At 45.7% G+C, this 18,000-nt stretch overlaps 1 protein-coding gene across 7 annotated transcripts in view; it reads left to right on the forward strand.

Moving 5' to 3' along the window:
- The first annotated feature begins 6,171 nt into the window (after window positions 1–6,171).
- UBR3 (ubiquitin protein ligase E3 component n-recognin 3) overlaps window positions 6,172–18,000 on the forward strand; it is a 150,294-nt gene continuing 138,465 nt past the window's right edge. For 3 of the 7 annotated variants that reach the window (XM_078870987.1, XM_078870991.1, XM_078870992.1), the window contains exons 1-6: window positions 6,406–6,908; window positions 8,326–8,972; window positions 13,807–13,952; window positions 15,047–15,205; window positions 16,471–16,602; window positions 17,781–17,839. In XM_078870987.1, coding sequence (XP_078727113.1) covers window positions 8,452–8,972; window positions 13,807–13,952; window positions 15,047–15,205; window positions 16,471–16,602; window positions 17,781–17,839 — 1,017 coding nt within the window. In that variant the 5' untranslated portion in view covers window positions 6,406–6,908; window positions 8,326–8,451. Of the gene's footprint in view, window positions 6,227–6,405; window positions 6,909–8,325; window positions 8,973–13,806; window positions 13,953–15,046; window positions 15,206–16,470; window positions 16,603–17,780; window positions 17,840–18,000 lie in introns of those variants that run through there. The other 4 variants (XM_078870990.1, XM_078870993.1, XM_078870988.1 and 1 more) reach the window with 4 other exon arrangements.

Below are 18,000 nucleotides of genomic sequence, written 5' to 3' on the forward strand. Positions count from 1 at the left end.
GAGACCTCCTTTACCAGTGGCAAAATATAATAGTAGGTTTGACCCTTTAAACTAGAAATCACATTCAAGAGTTTTGCAGTCTGGACGCAAATTATCACGGTTAGCTACCTACAGTGCGAAAGAATTTCGATTTAAAGCTTTCGTGACTGCAGGGATTCATCTTCTTGGTTCTTTCGGTAAAGTCACGTAGAAGGGAAGTAATAAAATAATAAAAATAAAACATAATAAAATTATTCTCACGACGTTTCGGCCACAACGCAAGCAGCCGTCCTCAGGTGAAAACCAGGTCCGTCGAGGCGACAGAGTCTGAATGAAACAGCACACGAGCTTGGAGCATGTATATAAGCTGGGCGCCTTGACAAAGCTTATATAGATGCTCCAAGCTCGTGTGCTGTTTCATTCAGACTCTGTCGCCTCGACGGACCTGGTTTTCACCTGAGGACGGCTGCTTGCGTTGTGGCCGAAACGTCGTGAGAATAATTTTATTATGTTTTATTTTTATTATTTTATTACTTCCCTTCTACGTGACTTGACCGAAAGAACCAAGAAAGTGCGAAAGAAGTTCAACGTACATACAAATGTATTTTCTATGTGCCGTCTCATGGCCACCGCACAGCCCATTGGGGTTGGGAGTCTCAGGGCTTAATTTATCTACGCGGCTGGCATGGAGTAGGGCTTATCGGTGTAAGGCACTACCACTAGAGTACAAAGTAATAACCCACCTATAAGAATCATATATCCTATAAAGGGCCGTCCATAAATGACGTCACGCACCTAGGGGGGTGGGGCAGACATTTATGACGATGTGTGACTAGGGCGGGGGGTTTGAGAAATGTGACGTCACATCAAAATGCGCAACTTTAAATAAATATAGAATTGTTATAACAACACTCCTACAGTCCTACAACGTCAGAGTGCAGCGCCATATTACATACGCACTACAATAACAATAGTTTAAAGCGATCTGAAGCATGTTTTATTTTCAAAATAGAAACATGGTTTGGGGGGGGGGGCAGAGCTTTGTGACGTCATATTTGGGGGGGGTCTGACTTTTTGTGACGCCATGTGACGAGGGGGGGGGGTCAAAAATCGTCCAAAATCACGTAACGTCATATATGGACGGCCCCTAACTCAATGAGCGATACGATACTCCTGTAATTATATGGGGAGGTTTATAAGAGTATATGGTACTATGAGGATTTTGAAAAGGCGAGATGGACATGGCGTACCAAAATAATTCACGAAACGTTCTGGATTGTTCCGGTTATATTAAGCACCGCTCACAGCATTCGGATGTTCTCTGCAGGGTTTAGCGCCCCTATGTGCAACGCATTGGATCACAGGCATGCACCACATTGCAAGGACATGTATTTTGAACTTTCGCACCGTACGTAGCCAGCATGTTGTGACACAGGATATAGATAAGTTGAAACACGCGACAAAAGTTGCAGTGGACACGATACGGGCTTTCTGCCCATGGAGTTTGATTGATTTACGTAGCCAACCGCGTGCTAATCGGAGGTGCGGGAGAAGGACAACAAACTAAATACAAAAAAACTTTAAGAAAGAAATGTGTTCAATCTACATTTTTAAGTGCGTAGCTCCAGTGGCTTCTGAAAACGGGAAAGAAGAGCGTTCCAGACGTGATACAATGATCGTCTTCCTGCGATGGCGAGCCTAACAAAAGGCAAGGTGGAGTGCATTGCATTTGTTGGAAGTGGGAAGGCAGTGATTGTGGTTCGGTGGGAGGAGGGGGACACTGGGGAGACGCGGTAGAAGAAAGCGATAATTTGCCAGTGTTGTTATTTAATTAAAGTGGGACACCGCAGAGAGACGGATATGGTTATCACAGGCCCATGCTGATGAGGGAATTCATGACCTCGTGTCACCCACTGCGCTACATGGTACACTCCAGATGAAACACCTCACCGCCCCATGCACTTGCAGCACGTGAAATTACTCAAACATAGCACCCGGCCATCAGTGCTGTCAACTCCGCAAAGCCACGGAATCGTCAGATGAGCCTTGAGCGGGTCGCTATTTTGAAAAAAGACAAAAAAACGATTCCAGATAGAAAAACCGCAATAATTTACCGAATGTTGCAATTTGAAATACTTTATGGACAAGCAGAGTGTGGTTCAAGTGACATCTTAGATGACTTTGTAACAGTGCAGTTACCACCTGGTTATCACGTAATGCTGGTTATAAGGAAGGATCCGAGCTGATGTGCAATAAGATATCGAAACGTATACTATATATATTCTTGGTTCTTTCGGTAAAGTCACTTAGAAGGGAAATAATAAAATAATATAAATATAAAACAATAAAAATGATCACGATGTTTCGACTGCAACACAAGCAAACATCATCAGGTGTGAAATTCACAGCAAGAAAATGTGAATTTTTTTGTTAGAATTTTGATTGTTTTATATTTGTATTATTATTTTATTATTTCCCTTCTACGTGACTTTACCGAAAGAACCAAGAATATAAATCCCTGCAGTCACGAAAGCTTTAAATCAGAAACTTGTACTGTTAAGACGAGGAGGATAATAATGTGACTTGTTTTTATATACAAGGGGCTCGACACGAGCGCCTGTATCTTGTCAGCGTGTGCAGGTTGTCAGGCCAGGGATGGATGAGGAGCGCATTCTCACATCGCGTTATTACGAAAGACGGATTTAAATCTAAATATCGGAGCTCTATCTGAAAACTTCCACGGCATGCCCCCCCCCCCCCCCCCCCTATAATGCATCACTGCTATGATGTTGATCCATCATTTTCGCTGTCGTGAGCATTAGAAATGCCGCTGGTCGCTTGGACTCACACATAATTCAGTGCGAAATGAATCAACCGAAGGCATCAAATGCCCACACGCAGAGGTCAAAGAGGAGGTGTACGAAGAAGACTGTACACAAAGTAAGATTGCAGTGATTTAAAGCTTTCGTGACTGCAGGAATTCATCTTCTTGGTTCTTTCGGTAAAGTCACGTAGAAGGGAAATAATAAAATAATAAAAATGAAACATAAGAAAATAATTCTCACGACGTTTCGGCTGCTTGCGTTGTGGCCGAAACGTCGTGAGAATTATTTTCTTATGTTTTATTTTTATTATTTTATTATTTCCCTTCTACGTGACTTTACCGAAAGAACCAAGAAGATGAAGATTACAGTGTATTCCTCCCTCCTAGGCATTCGATTATTTTGTTCTCTCTCTACAGACACGGGGAGGTAACGTTTTTAGATGTCCCTCCACCCCAACTTAACCCATCAGTGACCGTAGTCAATGCGATTATGCAATGCAGGATGGGGCTATCCGCGGGTAATCATGGGTGATTGAAATCGGATCACAGATGAGAGGGGGGGGTCCCACTCACTGTAAGTAGAAAACACAATGGCTAAATATTCGTCGCAGAAGCTTCTTGAATTAGTTTTCGTCTTGATACTGAATGGAATTTCCCAGTGTAATTAAACGCGTATCATCTCATTATATTATTGGCACTGCTCTATAGTAATCTAGACGTAATCTACATGACCTTACAAGGCCGGTTGCTGGCAGTGCATTATAGGCTTAGCAATTCCGCGATAATATAATGAATGAGTGAGCCCAATGATCAGAATATTGATACTGGAGGAATCCGATGAGCTATAAAGCTCTTTTTTCACAGACATCCAGTAGGGACGGGTCAGAAGGTTAAAACAACAACAAACAATACAAAAACACGACAGATTGCTTTGGTGAGACGCTCTCAAGCCTCCAAGCGAATATCGCCAATGCTCCGGGCAATGTCAGCGTTCGAGTTCCAGCACGGTGATGAATAACACGAGTCGAGTCGCACTGCAGCAGTCAGCGTGGTTTTATGATGTCGCAGTGTCCTCTAGTGACCATTTACGTACGAGTACTTTGCTCTCGCGTTGTCGTTAAAGCCTACGTCTCGAACGACTTGTCCACTCATTTTCAGGGTGGTGGTGGCCGTAGCCATGGAGTCACACATTGGGGGGGGGGGGGGCAAATCTTCCAGGGGGTCTGGGGGTCCCCCCCCAGAAAAAAATCTAAATTTGAAGCTCATTTCCTGCCTAAAATATGTTAAAAATCACTAACACATGGGATGGACTTTTTTTTACAATGTCTAATAGTGTATTGTATTACATTGCTCTGTTTTTTTTTATTTTTTACCTTTTTTTGTTTCATTTTATGTAATGGCAGAGATTAGGGATTAATAACGTACAACCATAACCACGATAATATAAACAGAAATCTGTTTTATAGCAATATATTTGGGGGGACATTTTGAGCATATTCGAATATTGGGGGGGGGATGTGTCCCCCCAATATATATTATAATTACGGCCTTGCGATAAGAAATTATCAAAGGGCCTGCCACACATTATTTGAAACCATTTGGAGTTTGACAGCAGCACGATGATGGGGGGGGGGGGGGTGTTCACGGTTTGTGTATCCCATTGAAACCTCATTTGCCAGTAGCAAAATATGATAATTGTTTTTTTTTACCCTTTTATCTGGCAACAAAACTGATACCTTTTTTTTACAAGGAGTCATGTTTGCATTGACCACAATACCTTTTGGCGTCATCTGCTCCAACACCATGTGAGACTAGGCTCTAAAGAAAGCTGTCTCGGGTGTGTACCAATCAATTTCATGGACAGTGCATACATTATCAGAGTTGTGTTTTTTGTTTGCATTCCGACTGCAGGTATTGTGGTCAATGCAAACATGACTCCTTGTAAAAAAGGTTTGTATATCGTCGAGGGCCGCGCTAAAGGCCACCGGATGCCGCCAGTGAACCGCGGGCCTTGCAATGAAGAACACTTCTGTAGAAAGAGGCATTTGTTACCGAATAACAAGATTGCATTGTACGCATCCTCAAATCCACAGTGTGGACTCTGCGCCGAAGCGACGACAAATGTTCATTTGATCGGTCTTCACACTTCAAGTCTTTGCGACTGCTTTTTCTGGGCCCAATTTGGTTGAATAATTCACAAGTTTCGACGTGGAGAGATTTTCCAAACGCCCCCTGTAAGGGATTGTTGGGAAGTTATCGCGCCCGCGGTTGGCTACGTACGGTGCGAAAGAAGTTCAACATACTTTAACATTTAGCCGGTGGCAAGCAGTATATTTTTAAATGTTTATGCTCAAAAATTTCTGGTTCCCCCTTTCACATTTTTTGTGGGTTTCCGTGCCCTCTGTTTATTGGGATTTTCCCCAGGGGGTCTAATTAATTTTAACGCTTTGGAGTTCACGTGCATGGATGTGCACTTTACACCGTGACGCCTGGTGAGAATTACATATTATAAATATATCTATTGAGTCACGGACACACCCTTCAATAATAAAAAAATTGTACGATTCAAAATATACGAATGTCTTAAAATTAAGATGATAAAATGTTGCTGACACGTTGCATTGTAACTGTTTATTAAAAGGTCGGTTGCTAAGCCATGCTCCTAAAAATCAGGAAAGCATGGCCAGAAATGAATGCTACCTATCTCGCCTATCAAACTCATACCTGTCAACCCCTGATTAGTGCCCTACCTTATTACAGACCAATTCAGACCTTTTTGGTCACCCCGCGCCCTTATAAATCTCAACGTCCATCCTACACAGTCATATCACAAGGGAGAAACACAAATAGACAAACAAATATTTGGCAGTATTGAAACGGTTGTTGGCCGTATGGACATGAAAACTAAATTTCCCCGGACAAGAATAGAGGTAAACCGCATGGGTTGACAAGTATGCACACTCTCGATTAATAATACACTTCTACGTTGCATAAATACGCAGGGAAATATCCTTCGGTATTTCATTGGGACTCAATCGTCCAAAAAAATACGGATGAAATAAATGTTCTTAAACGATTGCTAAGGTTTACACATGTACAACAAAACAGGTGCATAGTACATGTTAACAATTATGGGTTAAATGCACGTTTCTATTACCCGTATTGCACGCTATGCAGGTACTTCGTTTAGACCAGAGCACTCGTCTTGGACCACGTGTACAACAACAAAAACACAAACTTCTGACACACAGATCGGACAAAAGCAACGAAATTAGTGGTCCTCTCAAGGTCTCGCGATATCGTGACGGCACGTTGCGAAGAGAAACCGGCGCAACGGCGGAAGTCTCGCGAGAAGTGGATCTGTGACTCCCCAACCGCCCCTCCCACCCGTCAGTTACTTTACGCGACCAGCGATACGATCCGGTAAGAAAACAATCTCCGTCCTTTTTTTAAACTCTACAATCGAATTTCGATAACCCAACCCGAAAACACGCGCGTTTTTTGTTATTGTTGTAAAATACATAAATATAATGAATCTCTGCCGGGAATCGAATCTTCCTGAAGGAGTCGTTGACTAAAAATAGGCGGGCGAATCGGCGTGAACGTTCAATCGGAATCGGTCGGGGTACAGTGCGCGGCGAGCGTGTTGGTAATTTTACTATCATCATCATTATTTTCTTCTTTCTTTCTTTCTTGGAATATTGTGGCTTGTGCGGAGCAGAGAGGCAGAGAGAGAGGTTTAAAGGAGGGGGGGGGGGGTACGGGCGTTGTTGGTGGTGGTGGTAGTCGTGGTCGTGGTGGTGGAAAACAACACGAGAGGGGCTGGTAGAAGCGAAATGGCCAGGAGCCGGGACTGACTGGGAAGGGATAGAAGAGACAGACCAGGAGGAGTAACACGGGGTGGTGTGTGGGGGGGGGAAGCAGGCGAGGAGATTCCGAGTAGAGTACGGGAAGGAGAGAGAGAGAGGGGACTTGCTTGACCTGGAGTCGGGGAAAGGGAGCGAGGAGGAGGAGGAAGTTGACATCGGGAACGCGTTGGTGTAGTGGGGGAGGATAGAGAGATGTTGATTTACAGGTAGACACGGATAGGTGGACACACGTCCAGGTATATACACACTGTGCCGGGTACTGACATACACGCATACACAGGTAGATTTACACAAAGTGACAGGTGTACAGACACGTCCAGGTAAATATACACACTGTGCCGGGCACTGACATACACGCATACACAGGTAGATGTACACAAAGTGACAGGTGTACAGACACGTACAGGTACACATACTTTGCCGGGTACTGACACACACACTGGGTATCCAGGTAGACGTACTGTGTACCAGGCACTGACACACACTCATACACAGGTAGATTTACACAAAGTGACAGGTGTACAGACACATACAGGTATATACACACTATGCCGGGCACTGACACACACACAGTGACCGGTACTGCCATACGCAGTCATGCACAGGTAAACATCAACACTGATAGACAGTTTCAAATGCAGTCCATACTTTAATAGAAAGTGCTATGTAGGTATCTATACATACTACTCTACGGTACCAGGCACTGAAGCATACCCTCAATGGCATAGATGAAGTTCCTACGGTATTAAAGACTGCTAATTCTGACATACATGTTTACGTATGTAATACATAGAGGATAGACGTACACGCTTGACTACATACTGACGTATTGTCATGGTAATGTATACACGGATATACATGTGTAATGTACGCTGACAGGTAGTCCTAATGACAGGCAGAGACACTGATATACAGATAGACATCACTGTTGTAATAAGCACTGACACAGACCAGTGTGATTAATGGACATGTACAAAAACATAGTTGGTAGATATTGATATACACACAGACAGCTGGTCCTGACATGTAGACACACACATGCACACTGTCAGTCGAACACGTACATAGGTAGATTAACATATTCTATTTTCGAGATATTCGGGCAGGTTGACACACGTGCACTTGACACACACTTGACATCAGTCACATGCCCTCACCCTCTTGACAGCCACACACATGCCAGACAGTGAGATACACACTTTACAATCACACACTCACAGACTGAAGATCACATACGCACACCTTTATACATTCACACATTACAAACAAACCATACATACTTGTCTTGACAGCCAGTCACAGACATACTTGCCAATGAGACACACACCATTGGGAGATATATACATACAGGGCAGTCACACACACATACAAAATTGACACCCACATGCACAATCGCACAACAGATGCACCGCGTTCGTGGCACATACTTTTAACAGTTTCAAGCACACAAACTATACAGTCTCACATACTATTGACATCAAATCACACTTGATACAGATAGACTGAATAGGTTGACACACATGCTCCTTTCTTAGTTACACACTGGACATTCTCACGTAATCTTGTGAGTCAATGACCGAGACACACCATTGATAACCACGCACAATCGCCTTAACAGCAGCACTCACAAGATCTTCCATCCCTGCATCTCAGCCAGGTTGACGCGGGAGAGATCAAGTGGAAGACGAGCAAGCAAGGGCCAACCAACCAAGCTACCCATCGACCCCACCAACCAAGTCACTCCCCACCAGTGCTGGCCACGACACTGCCGGCATCACCATGTCCGACTCCCAGCTGCTGCACCGGCGGGACAAACGTGCCGCTGCCGCCTTCCTCAAGGCGGAATGCCACCGTGGGGGCGGCACAGCCGGAGATGATGAAAACGACTCTACCGCCACCAGCCCCACCACCAGCAGCAGCACCAGCAGCGGCGGCGTTGGCATCAGCGGAGTAGGCCGGCGCCGTCTGGGCGAGCTGCTGGACACAGTCCTCCCGCCTTCGGGTGACATCTCGGACCGCGAGTCCGTCGAGTGGCTGCGGGCGCTGCTCGCCGGCGGCGAGGCGTTCGAGGAGTTTGGGCGGACGGTGCGAGGCTACGACGATGCGGCCCTATGCGGCCTCGTGTGGACGGCGAACTTCGTGGCGTTCCGCTGCCGCACGTGCGGCATATCGCCCTGCATGTCGCTGTGCGCCGAGTGCTTCAACGCGGGCGAGCACACGGGCCACGACTTCAACATGTTCCGCAGCCAGGCCGGCGGCGCGTGTGACTGTGGGGACAGCAGCGTGATGAGGGAGAGCGGGTGAGAGAGGCAGAACGCCGGTCTGAAGGGGTCAAGTGTGGAACGGGTGATTGCGCTCGCCGTTGGTGGCTTAGCGTGGATGGCATGGAACTTGGTTGACGTCAATCTGTAACTTCCCACTGCTGGGAAAAAGTCAAACCCTCTCGTCTTCCATTATTTTATTTTGTTAGTTTCCCCTGTCCAGCAGTGGTCACGAAACTCATTGATTCCATCTTGCCATCTTTTCTGCTGTTATTCTCTCCTTCATTTGCCTTTTCTCATCCATTCTATAGTGGGGCTTGGTGCCAGGAATTAAATGGAACCTCTTGTTCTAATGTCCTCGTTTGTAGCCCAGAACCTGGGCCCCTCTGGCCTGTGGGTGCTGGTAATATTGTTCCACACTCGTTGCCGTGCCTGCTGGCACAGACCAGGCATCAGCTCCATTTAACGTGCACTTGGGGACAGGGCATCTCAAGTGCCTGAGGGAGGCAAACACCTGGTGAGAATTCCAAATTGAATTGGGGAACACCAGTACAGTACCAACCCAATGCATATAGGCTGCCCTGCCTGTGTCTCCAACCTGCATTTAGAACGGTTGGATTGTGTGAGCGGCTTATTATTACGTTTGTATCGTCCGAGTCTCATGACTCTTTTTCAGGATGGTCCTGCCAAGTTTTTGCAGCAGGGGGCGATAATTACTCTGTGTGCAGTCAAACCCCGTTTAGATGAACCCTTGCGAGCTGGACCTTGCATTTAACCCGACCAGGTCCACTAATACAATAATATGCACAGTCTCTGCTGCCCTGTAGCATATACAAGACTTAATTTGAGCGGTGGGGGATTTAGTATGTAGAGCAGGGTGATGTGGGATGGGCGGGAGGTCGACGGGGGGATTTAGGGGATGGCAGGTGGCCAGTGGGGTGACCAATGTCCCAACTGACTATCAGCGATAACTATTGTACAGCTTTGTACAAAGTGTGGAATGCAATTAACTTTAGTGGTGGGGGAGGGTCGAGAGATGTGGGTGATCCATGGACCTAACCTACTGACATACAAGAATGTAATACAATACACAACACGGAATATAGTACTGTACATAGTAAATGTACACACTGATACATTTGACACATTTTGATGTACACAGAGATTTTTTACGTAGGCTTTCCTTTGGTTAGCAACTAGCTGGATTTTTCATCTAGCTGGACCAATGCTTCCCCATGGCTAGCCGAGGTTTTACTCGATAAAAAATGAGTAAATTTGGACCATGCTGCCAGTACACAATGACCTACTCGTGTGAATGACTAAACTGGATCTTTAACATTCACTGTGAAGCAGACGGCATGTACACACCGACAGTATTAATGGGAGCGGCCGCTGGAATTGAACCGTGTACCTCTGTAACAACAATTCGCGAACACGCTGCAGCTAGGCAATGACATCGCTATTATGCGCTAGCATCGTGGAGCCAAAATCCTATCATTGGGCGACTCTTACTGGTGAGGCTGTGTTAGCTGGGTCACTTTGCTCTGCATACAGATACATCACACGCCTGAGCACAATCTGCAGCTGGATTACAACTCAAGTCAAATTATCCCTGTACTCAAATTAATGTTGGGTTTCTGCATAAGTTCCTTCAGCAATCCAGGAACAGCAATGGAAAATTACACTTTGCAATGTTAATAATAGTGTTGCCCATTGTTTATCCGGAAAGTCCTTACTGAGTCTCGAGAGATTTTGAAGGTTTCTTGCATTGGGATGTTTGGCCAGTCCTATTCAATGTTTTGCATGTGAGAGGAAACTGGAGTACGTGGAGAACACTTATATACTTTGTTTGCTTACATATGGATTAAATGCTACATTTGATCACCTATCACCTCTTGGCCACCCCGAAGCCCATCGGAGTTTGGAGTTTCACAAAAATGTGCACTGGATCACAGTCGTGCGCCACTGCAGACAGTCATTTACTGGGGGTTATTGTCTCCAATGTCTCCAATCACCAATGTTGATCCCCAACAAAGTGGTGCTCATTGTATATTAATCCAGGATGGATGATTGGCCGTGTCAACCCTCCGACTAGGATTTGAACATTCAGCCTTCCAGTTGTGAGACGTGTTTTTTTGCACACAGTGTGACTACTACAGCTTTGTAGTGATCCAGATAAAGAGGTCTAACATCAGTGGTGAGTGATGTCCGAACCAGTCCTGGGCAAACACTTCACCAACCCCACACTGACAAAGTTAAGTATAGTCAAACAATCCCCACGACCAACACGGCATGGGTGGCTTTTATCCAGCTGTGGCTTAACAAAGCACTGTTAATTATTGTTCGTATTATTATTATTGTAGATAGGGATATAAATGCTCCTGCACAGGCAAGGGAAGAGATGGGTTGACTAGTTATGTAGTTTGGTTCTCAGAATCTGAAGGTTGCTGTGCAGTTTAGATTGAAATCCTTGAAGGGGCAATGAGATCAAGAGATATAGGTTCTTTTAATAGAAATGTATGTCTAAGTTTGGATCACAATTGCTCATTGTAGCTTCCGGTCTTTCGCCTCCAGTAAGCCATGAGGTAGATGATATTGAAGGATGTGGGAGCCATGTGAATGTTGATCAACTCCCCACCATACAAAAGAGAAGGACGTCTTGGGGTCCATAATCCACCCACTATTGTTAATTCTGCTTAGGTTGGAATTCTGGAATAGGGTGTTTTAACATAAAAAAAAATATATGTATTTGGGTATGTGATGCTGCATGGGGTTTTCAATTAATATACTGTACATATGAAAATTGGTTTATTATTAAATTATGCACCTGATACACCAATGCAACACTTTAGGCTAATGGAGCAAAATTAACGGTGCTAACAAGAACTATACAAATCGGACAGTAAATGCGAGAAAAATAAGAATTCTGGACCTGAATTGTGACAGTCAGATCCCAGAGAGTGGGGTGTTGGGAGGTGGGATGAGTTGATTCGTTAGACTTGCAAATGTATCGTTTTAACGAGTCGCCACTTCCGCACTACGATGGATTGTCATGATGAATTGTTCATTCGGTTTTCCCTGTCGTGGTGATGCATGTGGAAAGTGTAGTGTTATAAATCTGTAAAATATGCCAGGTATATATACGGAAAGTATTAAAAGGTAAAGGCGCAATCCTGTAATTTCCTGCTCACCCCAGTGTTGGTGGTAGGGCCTCTAGAGGGTATTTGACCTCATCGTCCACTCTATATACATCTGTGAAATTACTGGACATCTGTGAAATTACTGGACATATGTGAAAAATGACTTGATAGCTCATCAGATTCCTGCAGTATAAATACATATTCTGATTCTGTATATGAATTGAAAACAGTTGGTTCTTAAGTAAAAATCAATGATAACCAATGAATCATTACATCCCAAATATATAACTGGCATTGGCTAGTTGTGTGTGGATATGGAGTCTCCATTTGTCTGTGCAGTCCATATATATAGACCAAAGTTGGCAATGATGTCTGGGTTATGAGCTTATAATCATGGAATTTGGCTTTTAAACCTATAATAGTAAATTGGATCGGACTACATTAATTATTCCTGTTACCAAATCAGCATCAATCTCATCAGATGTCAGAAGTAAATCGGGATTGAGCGGTGATGGTGCTTAGATCGCTTAAAAGCTGCAGGTCTATGTGGTGGCTATGTGATGAGCAGGAGAGGGCAGTGCAGCAACATTGTTGTTGCACAGTGCTTCTATGCTCTCTTGTCTATGCTTCCCTCCATCAGCTCGTGATGACCATCGCGTTCAATTATGGTCAAATAACCTGCACGACTTGTGTGGCGTGGGGAGGCCTTCTTCCCACAGTGACTTGACAAGAAGGGCTATCTTACGGATGCATGTATTGCAAGCCTAAGAATATATTTTAAGCCATTAATAATTTCATATATTACGCTGAATTTCTTTCGCACCATACATAGCCAATCTGTAACAGCCTATAACAGGTAGTGGTGTCTCGATTGTGAATGCTTTATTAGGGAATGGGGTCTACATATTGTAACCACATTTGGAAATGTGACCTGAGTTAGGAGCTTGCCATAATCATCGTTACAGGTCCTATAGTATTCAACGTGGTCAGGATACAACTGCCACAATGTGCAATGGATTTCAGGGCTTGCAGCAATGGGGTGGAAAGTATCACAGCGCCCCAATGTGCATGGAGCTGTGGTGGTTGATTGTGTGCATCATGGCTTGTATTCGCTGCTTGGGCCTGGGTTGGGGGTCACTAATACTCAATGGGACAGGCTACATTAACTAAATTGATATGCATTGGGGTCGAGGCTTAAAGCAGCTCAGGGCTCTATGCATGGGGCAGTGATTTGGCCCAGCGGTAGTCTATTTGCCACTTGTTAAAGCGTTTCCTTGGTTGAATTCCACACACCGCCATCATTACCGAAGATACCGTAATATACGCGCCGTCTGGTTCAAGGTGGATGGTAAAGGTCCCGTGACATTATAAAAAAGCAGGCCATTGTTTGCTGGCGTCCTGGTTAAAATGTACCTAATTTGAAAGAGTAACTGAGAATTTTTCAATTGGGATTACATATAGCAATATCGACTTCCCTACTGTTGAACAGCTGCAGACTGTTTCTGTGAAACACCGCACATTCGTGATTGCCTTGCACTGTGAGAATAACGCGAGTACCAAATGTACTAGATTGTGCCGTGCGTCATGTCTGTATTGCATTGGCATTGGGGTCTGGATGTATAAACCACAGGGTGGCAATGGGGCCTGGGTTAGGAGCTTGCGATAATCGTCGGGTTCTGGGTCTGGTGAGGCTTATTGTGTGCATCGTGTCTGCGTCGCTCTTTCCGTCGCAGGTTCTGCCAGCGGCACGGGCGTGCGTCTCTGCGCAGCGTTCCGCGCGCGCCCCTCGACCTTCTCACGCTGCCCGAGCTCGTTCTGCCGCGCGTTGTCCTGCGGCTCGTGCAGCACCTGCGGGAGAAGTTCGCGCCACCCCCGCCCGGTGAGCGCTAGCGTCCCAACGCTGGCACCACCTAAAACCACTGAGGTCCCCGACTCTGTTTAACACGTAGTAGGCTTTAGCGAGCAATATCCATAATATAAAAACAAAATTCGTCAGATCGCGTAAATATAAATGTATCGTTAAACCCACCACCACCCGACGCACACATTTATATTTACGCGATGGAACTCAAAAAGCCTTTATTATGGATCCCCGACTAATCTTAATCCTTGACTCCAAACCTGAGCCCTAACTGGGACCCCAAAACCTGCCTCTAATGTTTCTTTTCCCCTGTGCATCCACGACGTGCTGGGTCGTGCCGAGCCGGGCGCAGGTCAGAAGGTAGTTGACATCGCATGAGTCAAGATGCATGTTGATGACGTGTTGATGCTGTAACCTCGCAGTGTGCAAACGATGACTTGTAACCCTTTCCCAAACACCTCAATGAATGCAATCCTGAGCAATGAAACTAGCACTAAATCTTCACTAAAGCTGACTCCGACTGGAGGCCTGTCTCTGGCCGTAATACTGTGAATCTGGTCTGCAAACTGAGCATGCACACGTGTTGGTGCAATAGGTTCGGTCACCATTGCAGTGACGTGCATTTGATTTCCGACTGTTTAACAGCGTCAGTGGAATGTGGCATCTGAACTTGTACCTGTCCTCCTCAAGACACAGATTGGCCTCAATTGATGTATAAACATCTGCAGCCGGTAGACAACTTCTGCCATATCAAGTGTTGGCCATTTGGTGTGCCTTTCTGGCCTAGATAGGTGTGCGGGTGTGCGATAGGTAGTGGTGAGTTCACTGCGCTACGAACTCAGCGACCTGAGTTCCCTGCCATGGCTAACATCAGCGGCATATGTTATCAGAACCGGTCCTTTGCCTTCCCTTGGTTAACTCGGTGTTAAGCAAGCACCTGGGACGGTCTGTAAACAACAGCACTTGAGAGATGAAGTCGGCTGGATGTTGTGCTGGCAGCGCCACCTTGTTGTGTACCATGCCGGCCTGAGTAGGTGCTCACTGACAGCACTTGCCCTTGCAGTCTGTAAAGTACTATATGGGGGATTTTTGTCTCGTGCGTTTGGGAGCAGGGGAGGTGCCAGCGGGTGACCATGACCCCCAGCGCGCTGTGCAGCAGGCGGAGCAGCTCATCGGACTGCTGGAGGAGCTCACCAAGATGGGCGGTGCCATGCGTGCCGTGCTCACCCGGGTGCTCACCAGCACACAGAGCTACCGTGAACTCACCGCTTGTGAGTGCGGTTGTGCCACCTGGCCCGGATACATCTATGTGCCATTTGACCAAATCTACTCATTCTTCCTGACTTTATTCCTAGTCATGGGGTGGGGGATGGAAGTCTTCCTTCCTTGTTCTCTTTCTCCACTTATTCCTTTCCTGGACAATTTCTACATTCACTCCACATTCCTTAAAATGCTGGTTCACCACGTCAAACCACCTGCTTTGTAGGCCTGCCTCTCGGTCTCTCGCTTCTTACGGTCACTATACTTGAATGTTATTGTACGCTTAAGAATGTATTCATGATTCCTACACATTATATGTTCAAATTATATTTAGGTTAAATAGACCAAAAGCAATGTATAAGTTTGGCCCGTTTTCCCGCCAAACTGATGTAGTTTGTATATACACCAATTCTGTTGCTGAGCCAGCGATGATTAGGTCCACCAGTTACCCGAGAGAGAACCCCTGATGAGCCTTGCCACGAAGTCGGGGTGTCGTGTTTCAGAATGCCGGGAATGGTGGGCGATAGGAGAGAGGTGGTGACGGTGTTGCAGGGTGGCTCGTGGGCCCAGTATCCATGAGTGTCGCTTGCCCTCCCCACGCAACGCAAACACGGCTGACAGCACTTGATGTGCTTTCAAAGTTGGCCGAGCAAATAGATATGTCGCTCCCTACCCCCGCAGCACCCAGCTCCGTTGGCAAGGACTACTCGGGCACATTTATCACAAACTCGACATAAGGTTGCCGCTAAATGAAAAATTGTATTTTCCGATGAACAACGATTCCATATTCTCCGGATTACAGGACACTATTGAAAGTCGATGCTGGAGGTGCTTGTTATGAAACTGTAGGTGTGTGTGTGTTTGTGTGTGCTTGAGACCAGATTTGTATAACTATTGACACCCGGTATAACGTTTGGGGTAGGACTTTCCGGATCGTCTTATTTTAATTGGTTTGGGGTGATACTCATTTTTATTGGTGGTATGAAGCCATTGGTGGAAATTCTATATTCCTTGAGTAGGGACTCGTTTACCTCGAGTAACCACAGAGGAGTGATGGACTTCGTTCACTCAAGTGGGTTGGTACTGTGATCTTCTATCTTTGACATCTAAAACTTATAACACCTACGTCTGCCTCGTGGCTCCTACCAGTGAGCCGACGACACTTCACGTGAAGTCTTAGGTGTACCTAGCCTGGCACAAGTGCAGTAGATCTGGTGATGTCCTCGTCACTTAGCCGTGAATGGGGGCTGTTGACTGGTGTGTGTTGTCTGATCAGGCCCAGAGGCGAGCGGGGAATCGGAGCCGAGCGTAGCCGAACGTGGGTACCGCAAGTACCAGGAGGCCCTCGCGAGCACCACTCCCATTGTCGATGACCTCTTCCGAAGTGAGCTCGGTCCACCCTACGCCAGTGAGTGCACACACCATCATTACCATGTGTAGATGCAATGTTAAATGCAAAACTCTTAGTCAATCTACTCATGGATATGGGTTCTCGGTGTACAGTGGGGGTTGTTTGGCCATGCTTCACCATGCTGGCCAGTGCAGGTTGGTGAAGCGGGGGGGGGGGAAGCACAGATATGGAAGCATGGGCGGTGACATGGCCGAGCGGTCGCGCGTTCGTCTTTGATTCGAGTCCAACAGCCGCCCCGGTTAATACTGCGAGTGTATTAATGATAAATATGCACTTTCTGCTTTGGAGCGGCTGTTAAAGATCCCGTGACGTAATTTGAAAAAGGAGTAGGCCACGTGTCTTGTCATCACAGTTCAAATTTAAAAGATTTCATCAGTTTCTCCCAAATTACTTGTTTGGGAAAAAAAACACTTTCCAACATCGCCCCCTACTGGCAGACGAATAACCATTTGCAGGCACTTTGTGCCGCACAGGGGACAGCTGCCACTAGGGATCCCCTTGGATAGAACACAGCAGGGCATTGTAATGGTTGATGTGAGATGTGATTATAAGATACAAATCCTTCATGATACAGACTGCAAAGAACTGTAATGCAGCACAACAGAGTTGTATGAACCTGCAAGGAATTGGCCAAACCTCTCAATGTAAGACTCGTGACTAAGAACCTATGGACTAGGACTTTTCTGGATTAACTAAAGGTGTTGCTATATTCCAAATGTATCATCATAAGTACCACTTTGTGGGAGATCAACGGTTGTTGTGCTACGGGGGAACTGGGTCCTGCCATTGGGATGTGGAATCTTTACTCCTGGACTCTGGGTCAGAGCTGCCAATGGAAATAAATGCGGCCAGAATGGTCATTAGAACACGAATTTCAACTTTTTAGAAATAAAATCCAAACAAAATTTTATAGGGATTGTTGTGCCGTTATTGGTGACCATGCTGACCATCAATTATATTATCCGCCACTTTAGAACAATTACTTAAAGCATTGCCTTACAAATTAAGGTGAAAGTGCGTAAATCTAAATATACTGCAGATTTACCTTTCCTCGGCTTTGAAGTTGATAAAACAACGTACAATTATGTTTTAAGTAATCACGCGATCGGCCGGTTTTATTAATGCACGTTGCGTTGAGACGACCTGCTGACGGAGCGACCTTGTCGTGTTCACAGTGCTTGGAGACCGCATTTCGACGATCGCAGATGAAGGATCGGAAGTTGATTTGGAGAAGGTAACTGTACATCTGCAATACCAACAACTACTCAGAGCACCTGCACACATCGTTGTTATAAATTATTTCTCCGAGGGATAGCTCTAGGTGTCAAGTATGTCGAGTATCTAATACAGGGGGATAGGGTGGCGCAGTGGTCATCCAATTTTTGGTAAAGACAT

The sequence above is a fragment of the Lampetra fluviatilis genome, chromosome 31, assembly GCF_964198595.1.
Source record: "Lampetra fluviatilis chromosome 31, kcLamFluv1.1, whole genome shotgun sequence".
NCBI classification, from domain to species: domain Eukaryota; kingdom Metazoa; phylum Chordata; class Hyperoartia; order Petromyzontiformes; family Petromyzontidae; genus Lampetra; species Lampetra fluviatilis.